General features: G+C 43.4%; 2 protein-coding genes across 4 annotated transcripts; both read right to left on the reverse strand.

Moving 5' to 3' along the window:
* Window positions 1-370: 370 nt before the first annotated feature.
* Window positions 371-5,689, reverse strand: LOC116049636 (C2H2 finger domain transcription factor crzA). 3 transcript variants are annotated; one of them, XM_031299472.2, is made up of 3 exons: window positions 5,538-5,689; window positions 2,129-4,546; window positions 371-1,470 (listed from the first exon to the last, which is right to left on the reverse strand). In XM_031299472.2, the coding sequence occupies exons 2-3, from the start codon at window positions 4,520-4,522 to the stop codon at window positions 1,129-1,131; spliced, it is 2,736 nt and encodes a 911-aa protein (XP_031155332.1). In that variant the 5' UTR covers window positions 4,523-4,546; window positions 5,538-5,689; the 3' UTR covers window positions 371-1,128. The 3 variants fall into 3 exon arrangements, with proteins under 3 accessions (XP_031155332.1, XP_031155333.1, XP_031155331.1); XM_031299473.1 differs by lacking the exon at window positions 5,538-5,689 and adding an exon at window positions 5,286-5,527; XM_031299471.1 differs by lacking the exon at window positions 5,538-5,689 and adding an exon at window positions 4,890-5,527.
* A 149-nt stretch (window positions 5,690-5,838) lies between these two features.
* Window positions 5,839-14,832, reverse strand: ntd5 (ntl-dependent gene 5). The gene is made up of 8 exons (XM_031299478.2): window positions 14,584-14,832; window positions 13,161-13,295; window positions 12,538-12,729; window positions 8,612-8,738; window positions 7,709-7,785; window positions 6,941-7,123; window positions 6,544-6,741; window positions 5,839-6,419 (listed from the first exon to the last, which is right to left on the reverse strand). Exons 1-8 carry the CDS (start codon window positions 14,648-14,650, stop codon window positions 6,337-6,339), a joined length of 1,062 nt encoding a protein of 353 aa, XP_031155338.1. The 5' UTR covers window positions 14,651-14,832; the 3' UTR covers window positions 5,839-6,336.
* Window positions 14,833-15,420: the final 588 nt, after the last annotated feature.

Raw genomic sequence — 15,420 nt, forward strand, 5'->3', positions numbered from 1 at the left:
TTGAGCTGAGCTCTGTTGGGCTCTGTGGCTTAAATGGAGCAGAAAATTGAGAGTGTGCAAAAAAACAGAGGACTGTCTTACAAACTCAATTACTCCCTGGAGGCAGTCCAGGAGATATATATCAGATATCTTAATTTTTTTTTCTTTTTTCTTCACAAAGATCCAAAGTAAAGTCTGGTCTCATCTTTGGTGATTAACATAGAGCAGAATCAATTCTGAGGATCATCATAAATGAGAGCAGAGATATAAACCCTGGCCCTGGTGTTTATGATCAAGAAAAGTTATACTGTATGTGATTAATGGAAAAAAGCCACATCAAATATACTGCAATTCTTTTAACATGCGTATGGCAAAGACACCAACGTGGAAGAAAAGATGAGACAAAGATTTAATTCAAATAAGTTAACATAATTCACATTAAACAAAAAGCCAATCTGAATATAGTGTTTGTGTTAGAATGACTCAAAAACATTTGGTCAAACTCACATGATATGAATTAAATACATAAAATACGACAGCGGCAACAAAAGATAAAGTAAGCATTTTCCTTCACAATGTAAAAAAAGTTAATATTGAAATAAAACAAGTGCAAATGACTCACAGTGTCTCTGACAGTAGGAAAGATAGATTATGTCTTTCACATGAGATAGTGCAGCTCTTACAAATAGTACTCTTTATATACATAGTTAGAGCAGAGGATTGTTGAGAGTAAATAAGTTATCCTTTTCTGAGCACTTGAGGGTTTTACATATTGGATTGTATGGGAATGCAACTTCATGGGGGCATGTTAGCAGTCTAATTAATATTCTATAACTCACATAAAAATCATGATTTCAAGCATGACCTTTCCCTTTCATATACATATACACATATGGAACTTTTCTCATACAGGAAAGCTAATGTCAAAATCATGTATGACTTCTGATTTGAAGTTTTAACCACTGAATGGAATGGGAATAATATACATTAATATAAATAAATAAGCTTAAAAACATTGAAATAAATATTGCAAGTGCCCCCTATTTTAAATGTCAATTAATGAGGAAAGTTTAGTGTCTAACCAGAGTTACATTTGATCACCTTCCGCCTCCTTCCCTTCACTTTGGAGTCTATATGCAGAAAACTCTTTTAAGTTTCCATCTCAGACTCAGAGTTGTCCAAATTAGACACAGTAGAGCTGTACCATTCAGCACTCTCTTCTTTCTCCTGCACTCCGGATCCGCCGCCTCCTCCTTTGTCTCTTCTCTCGTTCAGCATTTCCATGGCTACTTGGTGGTAAGGGTGTTTGCGTTTGGTGTGTCGGCGTAGCGTGTTGCGCTCGGCAAAGCGTGTGTGGCAAAGTTGGCACTGGTATGGTTTCTCTCCGGTGTGGACCCTTTGGTGGCGCTGGAGCTCACCAGCCTCCCTGAAGCGTTTGGAGCAGATGTGGCAAACAAAGTTCCTCTGGCCTGTGTGGATGTGCTTGTGTCTCTTTTGACGAAAGATAGTAAACATTTGATCACAAATCGATGAAAATATCTCTCAACACTTTCATTAATGCACCTAAAATCAATATTTTTATATTAACAATGGATCATATAGACTACATGTGAAAGGGGTCACCCGTAGTGATGAACCCAGACACTTTAGCCAGAGCTTAGTAAATCTTTCAGCTCATTGTTGGGATTTACCAGCAACTTTACTGTTTTGGTTCAGTCTGACTGCTCTCATAGGAGCGTGCTCGGCCACAGCAGGCAGCTGTTTTAGGCTAAACAGCTCTAAAAACCCACTGTACACTACCTGCTCAGCACCAAACGACAGACAGACAAAGTTAGTGACTAGCTAGTGAACATAGTGGAGCATTTAGCAGCTAAGGAGCCAGATACTTCCCACAGGAGTTGGTGAAAACCAAGACTCCATGTCAGCTGGATGAGTAAATAAGCAACTCTTTGCTAACATGTCAACCTGAAATGTGATAAAATGTCAGAATTGTTTCTGCTGCACCCAAGTGGCCTAAACATCAGTTATTGCATTTTTAACAGTCACATGCAGCACAAATGCACTAATCATTTGCGACATCTGTTCAAGTGGCTGGTGTTATTACTTTTATTGCTCATTAAATGATTGTTGTAATTAGCTTGCAACTGACCTGCAGATGGCTGGAGCGTTTGAAGGCTTTGCTGCACTGCTGGCAAACGTGAGGCTTCTTCTGCGAGTGCGTGATGGCGTGGCGCTCAAGGTCAGAGAGGTAAAAGAAGACCCGCGGGCACAGCTCGCAGTACAGAACCCTGCGAGGGGCCGTGCCGTCAGGTGTCCACTCTGGAGAGAGAGGATCCAGCGGGTCGAGGGGGCCCAGCGGGTCGAGTTTATCAGAGGGGAGAATGGGTCCGATGGGAGGGGAGGGGGGAGCAGCAGCGTTGGAGAAGTAAAGATGGTCGTCCAGAGGTAAATGTTCTGAGTGGTGGTTAGACGGGTCAAATCTGGGTTCCGAGGCTGGTGATTGGGCCTCTGAGCTGGGCTGGGCTAAGGGGTCAAAGGTCAAACTAGCAGAATGTGGGTGAGGAGAGGATGCTGTAAAAGTTGATGGCTTATTGTTTTCACTTGAGACTTCTTCAGCAGATATGGCTTCGCTTCCAACATTTGAATCGGCAGAGTCGTTTTGAAGAGCAGGAGAGGACGAACGGACAGTGAGAGAGGGGAGAACAGAGCCGGAGTTTACATTGGTCACTCCTGACAGGATGACAGGGGGGTTGTTGGGGCTCAGTCTGATGACTGGGTGGGACAGCGTGGGCAGAGGTGATCCCAGCGTGCTGACCTGACCGGAGGGCAAAGGGAGGGAGACGGGTGCAGAGGCTGCCGTGATCTGGGACAACTGACCAGTGGAGGGGTCGAGGACAGTGATAGGGGTGGAGGTAGAGTCACCAGAGGAAGAGGGTACAGATGAAAGGAGAAGGAACACGGGGGCGGAAGCACCAGTGGCGGTCTGAGTAACTGAAAGGGGAAGCGAGAGACCCACCTGAGCTGAGGTGAGCTGAGGAGAAGAAGAGGAGGATGACAGGAGGAGAATAGGAGTGTTAGTAGAAGTGTTTGTGATGATCTGAATGGGCTGGTTGGGGATTGATATAACAGCATTGGCCTCCTGAACAGATTTGCCGCTTGGCTCTGCAGCCTTAGAGGGAGCTGAGTTTTTAATCAAACCTGTGAAGACTTCTGGAGTCTTTGTTTGATCAACACCTAGTGATGGAGAATCAGTAGCAGGGGCTGGTGAGTTGTAAAGATGATCAGAAGGTGGATATAGTGCATTATCTAAACTTTGGCTGAGGCTAGGATCTGCTAATGTGGCTAATTGTGGCGACCTCATTTCTTCAACCTGATCCTCTGACGTGGAAGCATCGACCTGCGGCACTTTGAGTCCGTCTGGACTAAGCGTATACGGGATTCCCCGGTCGTCTATGAGAAGAAGGTTTTCAGTGTCACAGTCTATCGAGGAGAGGGAGGTAAAGACAGAGGTAGAAAAGAAAGAGGGAGACAGGAGAGAGTCTTCAAGTGTATCTGTGGCGTCCATACGCAGCACAGAGCCCTCTCCTTCACCATCATCGTCCTCTTCTACTACATCTCTGTCCCCTTCTCCCTCATATTCATCCACCTCCATAATCAGCGAGCTCTCGCAACCAGAGTCATCCAGGAAGCGTTCACACCTCTCTCGACTCTCCCTTTTCTTGGGCAGACTCAGGTCCAGTGCTTCTGTCTGTTCTTCCATTCCCACTTCATCAAACATCTTACAACACCTCAAGTCCATTTCTTGCAAAACTAAAGGAATATTTTCCTCAATTTCTCTCTCTGTAGTTTCCTCTTTAATCCCTTTCAGGCTCAATATTTTAACTGCATTAGTGCTTGAGCTCAAAGGAGTTTCTGACTCATCAGTGTGAATGATTTTAGCACCTGTAACAAGTCTGTCTTTGCACACTGTTTCCTCCCTCTCTGCCTCTGTTTCATGGAATGATTCTGGCTTAGCTTCCTCAGTCTTATGATAAGTAACATCCGTGATTTCTCCTTTTTTCTTAACAGCAGATAGTAGGATTTTACTTCTGTGTTTTTCTGCTCCAGCTAAGACCGAAACAGGTCTTCTAAAATGTGAGCGAGCAAAGTCTTTGGTCAGGCTGATGGCAGAGTTTGTGATTGGCCTCTTGCACCGTGGGGGAACAACAATTTTGAGTCGGATTGGTTGGCTGCGCAACTCAGGCACTCCAGTCTTTACTGTGATTGGCTGTCTGAACCCACCAATCTTACTTGTTTCCTGAGAGGCTGGCTTGATCCCGCCCCCCTTTGGCTTATTCCCATTGATTGATGGAGCAGCCTGCCTGATGGTCACTGCTGCTTTGACAGGGCAAGGTTGGAGGTTACCTGGTACAGTTATAGGTGAGGTCTTTTCCTTTAGGTCCAAAAAAACCTCTGTCACTGGCCCTGATCCCTCTCCACACTGGCTGCCATTTTGGACATCCAGGCTGCCACCGGTCAGGACTGAAGCCAACTGAGAATCCATTTTGGGGCATACCCATTTATATTTCTACAAAATAGGAATACAATAATAAATCAGATACTCTGAGAAGCAAAATTAGAATAAAAATAAACACATTTCATGGTAGTAAGGGAAGGAAATGAAATAAATATTGTGTGATGGCTGGAAAAACTCAGTGTCTCAGTGGTGATTATTGGGGTCAAGTTTAGTGCAAAAGCCAATAATCACTGATTTTGTGAGATTACTAACAGCCTATGGATGAGACTGAGCCCCCAACTCCTCAGTCCGGAATGTTGAGCGACCTGACCCCCGCTCCTCAACACCACACCGCCCAGGTAATTGTATTGGTTACCTTGAATGATCCGAAATTATAGCTCAGCGAAATTCTTACCGAGGGGTCGACCGGTGTTGGAGTCGCCGATCATTCAGAGAAACGCACCGGAGCACAGAAGGGTCCGACTGACGTGAGCGAAAAAAACATGTTCTCTCTCTCTCTTTCTCTCTCCCTCTTTCTCTCTCCCTCTTTCTCTCTCTCTCTCATCCACATGCAACATCATTAATAAAACGATTGATTTCGCTTTGGAATCATATTTATGTTCCGGTTTGGTTTGCAAATGTGTCTGGGGGGGTAAACCGAGAAGCACTGTCCGTGGAGGACGCCATTAATACAGTCCTAGGTCCGAAATGCCAATATTATTATGGTGCGTGTGCGCCTTGACAGCTCTCGGACCTGGGACTACGACATCACTAACGCGTCGGTCGGAGTTAGAGAAACGTGTATATTTACAGAGAGTCGCGGTGTGGAGCGGATCCTTCCCTTTGCACCGGAGCTTCCTCGAACCTACAGCCAGCCATTTTAGAGCTGAGGGTCCGAGACACCGAGAGCGTACCCGGCAGCTTTAGGACAAACTTTCCCGGCACGCTGTCATTTATTCCAGCCCTTCTGTTAGAGCCGGCGTAGGACGCTCTTTCGATACATTTAAAACTGTATTTAAAACTATACTCCACCCATACACTCGCTGCATAGGGACTGGCTTACCCGTGCTGTGGATATTTCCGGAGGACCAAATATGACTGTGCAGTGTAAAGGGTGATGCTGCGAATGCCGAGGGAGGGAGGGGTCAAGGGGAGTTGCTATGGTGTCGCAGCCTACCGGGTCCGACCAGTAGCCATGTTCAGCCTATGAGTACAGTTGAACCCGCAGCCTGCATAGAAAGGCTCCCTGTACGCCTGAGAGTCAGAAAGGTGGGATGCACAATAAAGAGGATGGAGAAAAATGGAATTGAAGTCCCACAGTAGGACTTTATGTGTCGTAAAAAAGGAAGCCAGAGAGCAAAACATTTTTGACATAACTTTATTTCACATCATTAAATCTTACAAGCCTCGAGACTTGATGCGTCAGGGTTAAGGGAGGGAAGACAGATCACGCAGTGAGATATCACAGAGTCAAGCTATTATGAGTTAGGCTACATGGAGGTATATTCACAGGCATAACTGATATAGCATGTATCAATGCATCATAGGCCTATAGACATCCTCATATGCATTTCATCTAAAGTATGCATTGGCTCAAGCTGAAAGAGGATCAAAGTAATACTTGAGGGCTTTGCAGATTATAATTACGCCCACAGTTTGAAAGTATGCCACAGAGAGGGACAAAGGCCACAAGCACAGGATCCACGAGAGCTGTGAAAAATATTTCAGCGTGTAAAACAGACCACAATCACAGCATAGATAGTTTAAGCAAAGCTGCAGATTGGAGAGGGACTGCTCTGGGCGATGGTGTGTGTCAGGAGGTGACACAGTGTCATGAATGTTGGGTGGGTCAGAGAAGGTCATCACTCCACATCATCAGGCTCACATGCTTCAATCTCTGAGACCAGTCGGTGAGGGAAGAGTTTAAACTGCAACCACGTGGGCTCTGAAATACAAAGAGAAGGTGCATGCATATTGCAAAACTGTCAATAACGTGAATCAATCATGTTCTTCTGACTAACAGAAACAGATAAGAAAAAGACGGCCTGTATGGGTGGTCCGAGGTTTACCAAGGTAGCAGGCTGGTGGCTGCAGCTTTCCATCAAAGCAGGTCTGGGTTGCAGCGAAGCTGCACTGCTTGCGAGGGTGTTTGCAGTAGAACGTCACATTTTCCCCGTGAGGAACCACGGCGTCTGTGACATCAAACGGCCAGCGCTTCACTCCACCAATCACCACACGGCTTCGCTCGGCAGGGATGAGACAGCGGGCTGTGAAAAAGATTAACAAGGTTTGAAAGTATGATTTAATACAAAAATGAATGTGCTAGAACTATATGTATTTGATTCAAACTATGTGCATACATTGAATGTGCCATGCCATAAGAATTCCAAGTTTTTATGGGCCTAAAAACGTATGTATTTAAAAGTATTTAAACTCATTTTATACACCATTTAAAACATCCCTCACCTCTACAGTATGGGGGCGATGCACTCCAGTTGCTATCAGACAGGCAGGTGACCTTCTGGGGTCCATCTAGCAGGAAGTTCTTTTTACAGAGGTAGTGGATGTCAAAGCCAACTTCATATTCAGTCTTTTGGACAGCCACCACGTAGCCCTGCTCCACCTCTCGAGGAGGCTGGCAATACACTTCTAAAAGAGAGAGATATGCAGATTATCAGTCTGCTTATTCAGGAGAGGTACTCATCTTTAAACATACAATACATACATACATACATACAATAGAGAGCTCATTATAGTTTAAAGTTAAACCGAAAGCTTGAATCTAAGCAACAATGCCTCTGTCCTTTTTTTCTGCCCTTGTCTGTGCTTTCAACAAAGGCCATGCAATACCAGTTTGGGCCAAAAGATGGCAGAAAAGCACTGCGAAATTGAGCAGTAGATCTTGAAAGATGAATACTTGAAGGGGTTTGTGTGTTTTTGTCTGTCTCCTTCTTTGATTCACTCATTTTTTACATATCTGCGCACATACACACACACACACACACAAGAAATAAATGAACATCCTGACAAAATAAATACACTGTCCCTCAGTCCATTCACTCACACATCAACCACCGTTCCATCTTCTCCTGCTAACCTTGAAAGATGCACGAGGACACACTGACAGTCAAGATGAAGCTCTCGCTCTCGCACGCACGCGCACACACACACACACACACACACACACACACACACACACACACACCTAGCCAGTGAAAGATACAGTGCACTTACTTTTACAGATGGGGTGAGGATACTGCCAGGTCTGATTATCCTGGCAGAAATTTTCACTGCTCCCCACTATATCCGCCCTGCAGGAGAGAAGGGAGAGAGTGGTTGGGACGGCATTGTGTCATGTACAGTATTGACAGCTGAGGAGCTTTGTCTGAATAAAAGTGATGAAAAAAGGTGTAAATGATTTCCTTTTTACACTCTGTCTCTCTTATTCCGAGTGTCTGAATTTTGTGTGCACAGTTCTGGCTGACACATCCACTCGGGCTCATCTTATCCTGTGGATGAGTCAGTGTGTAAAGGGGAATCAATACAAGATTAGATTTAATGACCTAGTTAGCTCAATGGGGAGATCAAAATTAATTCCTTGTCATTCATCGCTCATCACCCATCATTCCCTAACATCTCTTCCACAGTGGTGGAAAGTAACCAAGTACATTTACTCAAGTACAGTTTTGAGGTGCTTTAGTTGAGCATGTCATGATATTCTATACTTCTATTCCACTATAATTTAGAGGGGTATATTGTAAATTTTACTCCACTACATTTATCTGACAGTTTTAGTTATTCGTCACATTTCAGATTTTACATTCAAAAACATATCATACACTTATACAGGTGTGTTTGATACTAGGTATCCTACATTTAGCCCATAATATTTCTGTACTAAAATCCAAGTATTTTGTAGAAGTGTAGTAGTCCTGCTACTACTTTTACTTAATTAACTGATCTGAGTATTTCTTCTATCACAGCTCTCCTGTGATCAAGCCTTCCCTCCGCTCCCTCCCTCTTCTTCACACTCCATCCCCATCTTCTCACTTCCTCCATTTCTACCTTTGTATCCTTTTAAGGTTTTTTTGCCTACGCACTCACAACCTTAACCTCCCATCATCCCCCAGCTCTCACCCAGACAGGCAGCTGTAGCGGATGGCAGTTCCTGCTGTTGCGTCGCCCTGGATGCTGAAGGTGTTGATGATCTCCTCAGGCAGAGGGCAGGTTTGGACGACAGCAGGTTCTTCAGGTGACTGAGCCTCTAAAGGTCAGAGAAGAACAGAAGGTTAAATACTTTATTGGCAAGTCCTTTACTTGAAGCTATAGTGTGTAGTTTCTGTCGCCCCCATGAGGAATTCTAGGTAATGACAACAAAACTGTCGGCGCGTCCACATTATGCAAGCCTTCCGTGACCGTGCACCGCCCCATTAATATCAAGTTACACACTAAAGCTTTAAGTAAAAGTAGCAACACTGTAAAAAATACTCCACTGCAAGTAAAGAAAAAAAACCAAGCCAACAGAAAAACAGTCAGACCAGCCTTCAGTTGCTGTTATGCCATTTCTTCAACAGAAAAGTTGCATTCCCACATAGCAGTGGTGAAATGTGCCTAAGTACATTTATTCAAGTGCTGTACATAAGAACATTTTTGAGGTACTTGTACTTTACTGGGGTGTATCCAAATTATGCATCTTAATACTTCTACATTTCTCTAACTTCTCCCACAGTTTTGTTGCAAATTGTTACTTTGCAGATTAAGACAAAATACAATATCAGAAATCAGAAAAACCTGTGAACTTATACATTATTGTGCATTTTATTATACGGTATAAAGTGACTGAAGCTCCTCCTCAACCAGCTACTGCACTAAAATGCTGCCTACACACAGCAATGCTTATTGCAATAATAACATAAAGGTAACTCATTCATTTAAATCCCCCTATTTAGCATTTCTAAGCAGTATATAAACATGTAATAAATTGTTTATTCCACACTTAAATGTAGTTATCATTAGAAGTAGGTACATTTTACATTTATTAATGCTGCATGTTTTATATCATTACAACTGTGTTTTACTATATTATCATTCATTATCTGTTTACACCAGCCTCCACTTATAGCTGTTGACACTGATATACTTGTAGAAGAGTACTTTTACATTGTAGTATTACTATAGTAATAGTAAGTATAGGATCTGAATACTTCTTTCAGCACTGCCCTGTAGTGACAGGGATGTGTGTTAAGCTCCTCGGAGAGAAATGCAGCAGCACTCAGTGTGAATCTAATGTGCATTTGTGACGTAAAAAGTCGTAAACACAACCCAATATATAGTATGTTCACGATTACCAACAGGAACACAGAAAACATTAGAATCAGCATGTAACTGATGGATGTGGATGTGATTTTGCAGGTGACAACCATCATCAAGTAAAGAAGGAAGGAAGCAGGGAAGAAAAACAGATGGATAGAGGAAAGAACATCCATCCTGCTACCTCATTTGACTCGTATAACCAGAGCTTCTATTTGGTGTGTGACCCGCAGAGGCGTTTCACTTCATGTCTTGTTCTATAAGTTGAAATAACCCTTCTTGTGTAAGAATTCAAAGTTCGATGAGCAGATAAAAAGCCACCCAACACCTCTCCGAGCTCATAGCTGTATATCTGTGATTGTATAACACCTGCTCATTCCTGGAAGTTTGAGTGCCTCACGATTGTGGAAATATAAATATCAAGAGTGGTCTTCGGAGAGAGGCAGATGGCCCAAGCTCCATCAAGCGCAGGGTTTCGGAGCAGAGCGTGGCTTTGAAATGCAGAGACAGCTCTTGCCTGAGGGCTGTCTTAGGTATCTGAAACCGAGAAGCGTTAATATAAGAATGTAAAGGGACCTATGGGAGAGGGAGAGTTAGGAGTCTGTTTGGCTGCGGATGAGAGCCCAAAGCTGAGTTCTGTTTTCACATATCGCCCTGTTCCTGCCTCTTCTACTGCTGCCACCCACACAGGCTGCTGCACCAAATTGCTGTGAAGCAGGTATATCAAATTCATCTAAAATATTACAAAACCGTGATTTTAAATGAACCACAGCGTTAAATACACAGCAATCTGATTGAGACCAAATATATAAAAGGTTAGGTTTTTTACTCATTTTTTTAACACAAACAGAAACAGATGCATGCACGCACCACAAACTAAATAGCCTCGAGCTACATGCTTGTCCTTGGCTCCCATTGTAGAGAGAGACCTTATCAGAGGCCTCAGATGGAAGAGGATGAGAGGAGAAAGAGATGGGAGGAAAAGAGGATAAGAGAAAAGAGAGCAGAGGAGAGGAGAGCAGGGAACAGAAAGGCCTGGAGCAGCATGAGCAAGAGAGCTCTCTGACTCTCCTGACTGCGATCTGTCGCCCACACACACACACACACAGAAGCTCTCTAACACATGTGCAACTTGCCTCCCCACACATACACATCTAATGTATACAGGAAAAAATCTACCTCTCTCCCATAAACACACACACACTCCCAGTAGACGCACATTCACACCCGCTCACACTCACACTGTGTGCATGCAGCTCTGTGCCACTTTGACAGTAATCCGCCGCCCACTGCCTCTCAACAGGCATGAAGGAGCCCGACTCACACTCTTAACACACATGCAAAGGACACACACAATACAAACGCTCTCACACGTTCAAAACCCACCTACCTTCTGCCTGTCTCTCAGCAAGAGGATACTCTACGAGAGAGCTGAGAATTGTATCCTTATTTCATATCTTTGAAAAGATAAAAAATCTTGAGGGTGAGAGCGGGACCCAGCTGGGTTGAGGATTGCTAAGAAAGCATGTTTACTGTAGCTCCATGGTTGTGTGATTAATGCAGGACTCAGACCTTTTTCTTTAGAGCAATAAGCAATAAGCAAAAGGCATATTTCCAGGTGCTGTATGTTAATGAGATGTGTCGAGATACTAAGAAGTATTGATGGCTTTACTTTATGTACTGCTGTGCAGACTTACAGCACAGCGGTAGAAGTAATAAGGCTTCACAGCAGTTGAACAAATTTTGCCTTTTGTGAGTCACTTATTCAGATGTATCTTTTTCTGTTTTATATTTAGACCAACAGAAAGTTGAAACATTTAACCACATGATTACCTTGGGGCTTAGCGGTACTTTGGTTGTAAATTAAACACTGAGTCCTTTGTCCGCTACTCATGCTTTTGTTAAAATGTGTTTACAGCTTTAGGTTAATTAAGAGTTTGCAGAAGATCTCTTGAACACACAAGGTCAGACACAACATGAGTGAAGCTTATTCATTTATAATGATAGATTTTTATTCAAACTGCAGTCAAGTAGTTGTGATTCATCTTCATTCCATTTTTAGGCTGTAATTTGGGGTTTGTTGTATGGCTTTATCCTGTATTGTATTTAGTGTAGTTTATTCTGTCCACCCTTAAATAACAACACAGTCCAACAAACAGAAGCACCTCTAATTCTGTCTATGAGTAAACAACCTAATACACCCTAATATAGAGTATGTATGTCCATGTGATCTTCATGCACACAAACATGTTAAGCTTTCCTCTCCTATTTAAACTTATCAACAGTTCAGCAGTAAAATATTCCATCAGCCAATATGAACAACTAAAGCTCTGGTTACTATGGTGATGAGGAGAATAGATCCCAGTTGTGCAATGTCTCAGTCGACACAACTCTCTCTCTCTCTCTCTCTCTCTCTCTCTCTCTCTCTCTCTCTCTCTCTCTCTCTCTCTCTCTCTCTCTGTCTCTTTCTCTCTCACTATCTTTCTCTCTCTTTCTCTCTCTCTCTGACTGTCTTGCATAAACACAAAATCACAATAAAGGCTATCTTTAATCCTCAACCCCATCATGGACATAAACACATGAAGTATACCTGCTGCTTCGGTTAAATAAGAAAGACGATATTTAATCTGAGAAAGTAACAAATGCCACAGCAACATTCTTCCAGATGTTAATTTCCTGTGTATGAATTCCTTGTTATGAAAGAACCTCACATGAAGCGAGAAAGAACATTTTTCTGTTGAACTCAAACCCACCTGTGCAGATGGGCTCATCCCCACTCCACTGGCGGTCACCTTGACAACGGCGAATAGTGGCATCCAAGCCATTGGGCAATGTGAATCCTGGCTTGCAGCGCACTTCAAGCAGGGCAGAAAAAGAGTGAGTGGGAGAGAGGAGGCTCACGTCTGAGTTTTCACTGGGGGGCAGAGGCCAGGGACAAGTTCGACCTGAGGAGAAAAGAGATGATCCAGATGGAGGAGGGGGAATCTCAGAATGTGCCAGATTGTTTCTTGCTTAAGACAAATGAAACAGCTCTCAACCATTTTAAAATGGCATTAATGAGGTTGAATAACTAGACTGGATGGATTCACAATGCTGTCTTTTATAATGCACAAGCATAATAAAAAGCTTGTGTTCAGCACTGACATAGGGCGCTTTTGGAGCCCAGATTTTGTGCATGACCAAGGCTTTTATTTTCCAGGAAGACACACGGATGTATGTTGCCACAGCTGTGTACACACACAAACACATGCACGCGCACACACACACACACACACACACACACACACACACACACACACACACACACTTTTAATGTGTCTGAGCCCACAATAGTGTTCACAGTGACAACTGAGGGTACATGCATACAAATAGTTACCTGGAGCCACACAGCTGAGACCACACTGGCCGTCACACAGACACTGGCGCTTGTTGCCACAGTCTCTGTCAGCTTTGCAGGGCCGAGGACACGTCCTGCTCCTCTCCTGTCCCAGAAGTCTCTCCGTACACGACCCTGTTGTGATACCACACTGACCATCACATCACCACAGTGTTTGTCCCTTTGTATGCTTCTCCTTCATTCATGGCCCCGTTGTAAAAAAAAACAAAAAAAAAAACAATAGCAAACACTAAGGGCCGTAATGAGGTTTTGTTTGACTATTCTGCTTTGTTTTCTGTTTGAAGGGAAGTAAATTCAGTGTGGGTGGTCAGGCAAACATTTGCCACCCAGGTTGCCAGATGAGTAAGTAGTTAGATGGCAGGCTTTATTACTCTTTGCCATTCAGCTATCAGTCTACTCTTGGGAGTTGTCTTACTTCTGTGAATAGTGTTTAATGTGTGTTTTCTCAATGGAGTAACTTTGTCTAAAATGCAACTCATATTTGAACAGGAAAAGAGAGATCTAGAGAGAGTAATCTAGTATCTTTAACCCCTCCCCATTTCCCTCACTTCTCCATATGTATTCCATCACATGTCATGAAACCAAAATTCTCCACTTACTTTACATTGCAACATTGCTAACAAAGGCACACCCTCAATGTCCAGAACATTTGAGGGGAAGAGAAGGGGGAAGTCAGACAGGGATCCCCATTTTTCATTTCTTAGAATGAAAACATGTGTGCTACTGTATCAGCCATGTGACCACAAAGTGTGCTGCTCTAATGCATACATGATCATCGCAGAACAGCATGGAGACATGGTGTACTATACATGTAGCACCTATGATATTACAAACCTAAATATCATGAAACCAGAGTTATGGAAGTCCTAGAATCACCATCATCATCATGGAGGTGTGTGAAAAGGTCAATGATGATCCAACACAGAAAGAGCATTCACCATGAACAGTTTACCTATTTCACTGTACTTTCACTGTACAACCAAAATGTACATTGTGGGAAAACTGGCATCAATTAATAAACAAATAAAAGCAGACATACACTAACTTTAAAAGACACTGACTTATTTGATGTACTGTATGGTGAAATGCAGACTAGTGATTTTTTTCTAATTCAGCATATAACAATTTTGAACAAATTGCACACATATATTGCACACCCCCCCACCTTAGTTAGTCCATTGCATATTTAAGTGCTAATGATTGACTGCAGCTGTGTAACTGATTAATTGCAGTCCCAAGCCCTGGTTACATAACCATCTGTGCATTAAAATACAAGCTACAGAGCAACAAAGCATGCAGGGGAAAGTCCAGAGTATTTAGTGATAGTCCAGCGGTGTTCATTGTGTACGCAGGGCTCAGTGCTCCCCCAGGTGTGAGTGATGGATGGACTCAGAGGACTTACCTGGAGCCTGCAGGGACACCGTTCCAGTCAGAGCCCACAGGGACAGCAGCAGCAGTGCACAGTCCATCCTTGAAGTCAGGTCTCAGACGATATGAGGGAGGGACACAAAGACAGCATTTTTAAGGAAAGGGGAACAAAGGACGGGAGGGGGGAAAGGGAGAGCGAGCCGGCGGGGGGGGGGCGGTACAGCCCAGGAGCACACATCTGGTTTGCGTTGAGGAGGAGAGAATTGGGGAAAATTCCAGTCTCAAGGACCTTTCACCCATTTCTGTTGAGATAGCAGATTAATGGGATGGCATATGGCTGTTGCCCCCCCCCCCAACCCCCCAATAAACAAACAGGAGTAAACAACAGGAAATGCTAAAAACAGAGGAGGTTGATGGATCTCATGAAGGCAGCATTTGCTCTCCTATGTATCCAATTCTTGATGTCTAGGCCACCAACACGCTTATTTTGTAATCCTACACTCTTCATAATTAAGTATTCTAACTCAGCTCAGCTTGGAGGATTAATCATATTTGTGAGCACATTTAATTTAGAAATGTGTAAAGTACTCCTTAAATGTCCAAGGGAAGTAGCATTGCCTCAGTTGGGAAATTATGCATATTTTTTTTGTTGCCTATCAAAGGAATGTACACAATGAGAACAAACAGGGAGGATATCAAAACAAGTAGTCTGTGGACATTTCACCACATATTAAAGTCTGGTTATCAGACTTAAGTTCATACATGATGAAGAAGTAGTCCTCTTGAAATGTGACCTCTGTTGCCCAATCTCCCAATCAAAACTGGGCTTTAATTCAAGATGCAAGCACGCAAAGCTTAAGAGAGGAAAACA

The sequence above is a fragment of the Sander lucioperca genome, chromosome 10 (assembly GCF_008315115.2).
Source record: "Sander lucioperca isolate FBNREF2018 chromosome 10, SLUC_FBN_1.2, whole genome shotgun sequence".
NCBI lineage: Eukaryota > Metazoa > Chordata > Actinopteri > Perciformes > Percidae > Sander > Sander lucioperca.

What these genes read in the sequence shown, in the direction of transcription:
- LOC116049636 (XM_031299472.2), bottom strand. Translation starts at nt 4,522, where the DNA reads ATGGATTCTCAGTTGGCTTCAGTCCTGACCGGTGGCAGCCTGGATGTC. An exon ending in AACGCTCCAGCCATCTGCAG is followed by an intron (nt 1,471 to 2,128) that starts GTCAGTTGCAAG and finishes TTTCGTCAAAAG; the next exon opens with AGACACAAGCACATCCACAC.
- ntd5 (XM_031299478.2), bottom strand. Translation starts at nt 14,650, where the DNA reads ATGGACTGTGCACTGCTGCTGCTGTCCCTGTGGGCTCTGACTGGAACG. An exon ending in TCTCAGCTGTGTGGCTCCAG is followed by an intron (nt 12,730 to 13,160) that starts GTAACTATTTGT and finishes TTTTCTCCTCAG; the next exon opens with GTCGAACTTGTCCCTGGCCT. An exon ending in GCCACCAGCCTGCTACCTTG is followed by an intron (nt 6,420 to 6,543) that starts GTAAACCTCGGA and finishes TTTGTATTTCAG; the next exon opens with AGCCCACGTGGTTGCAGTTT.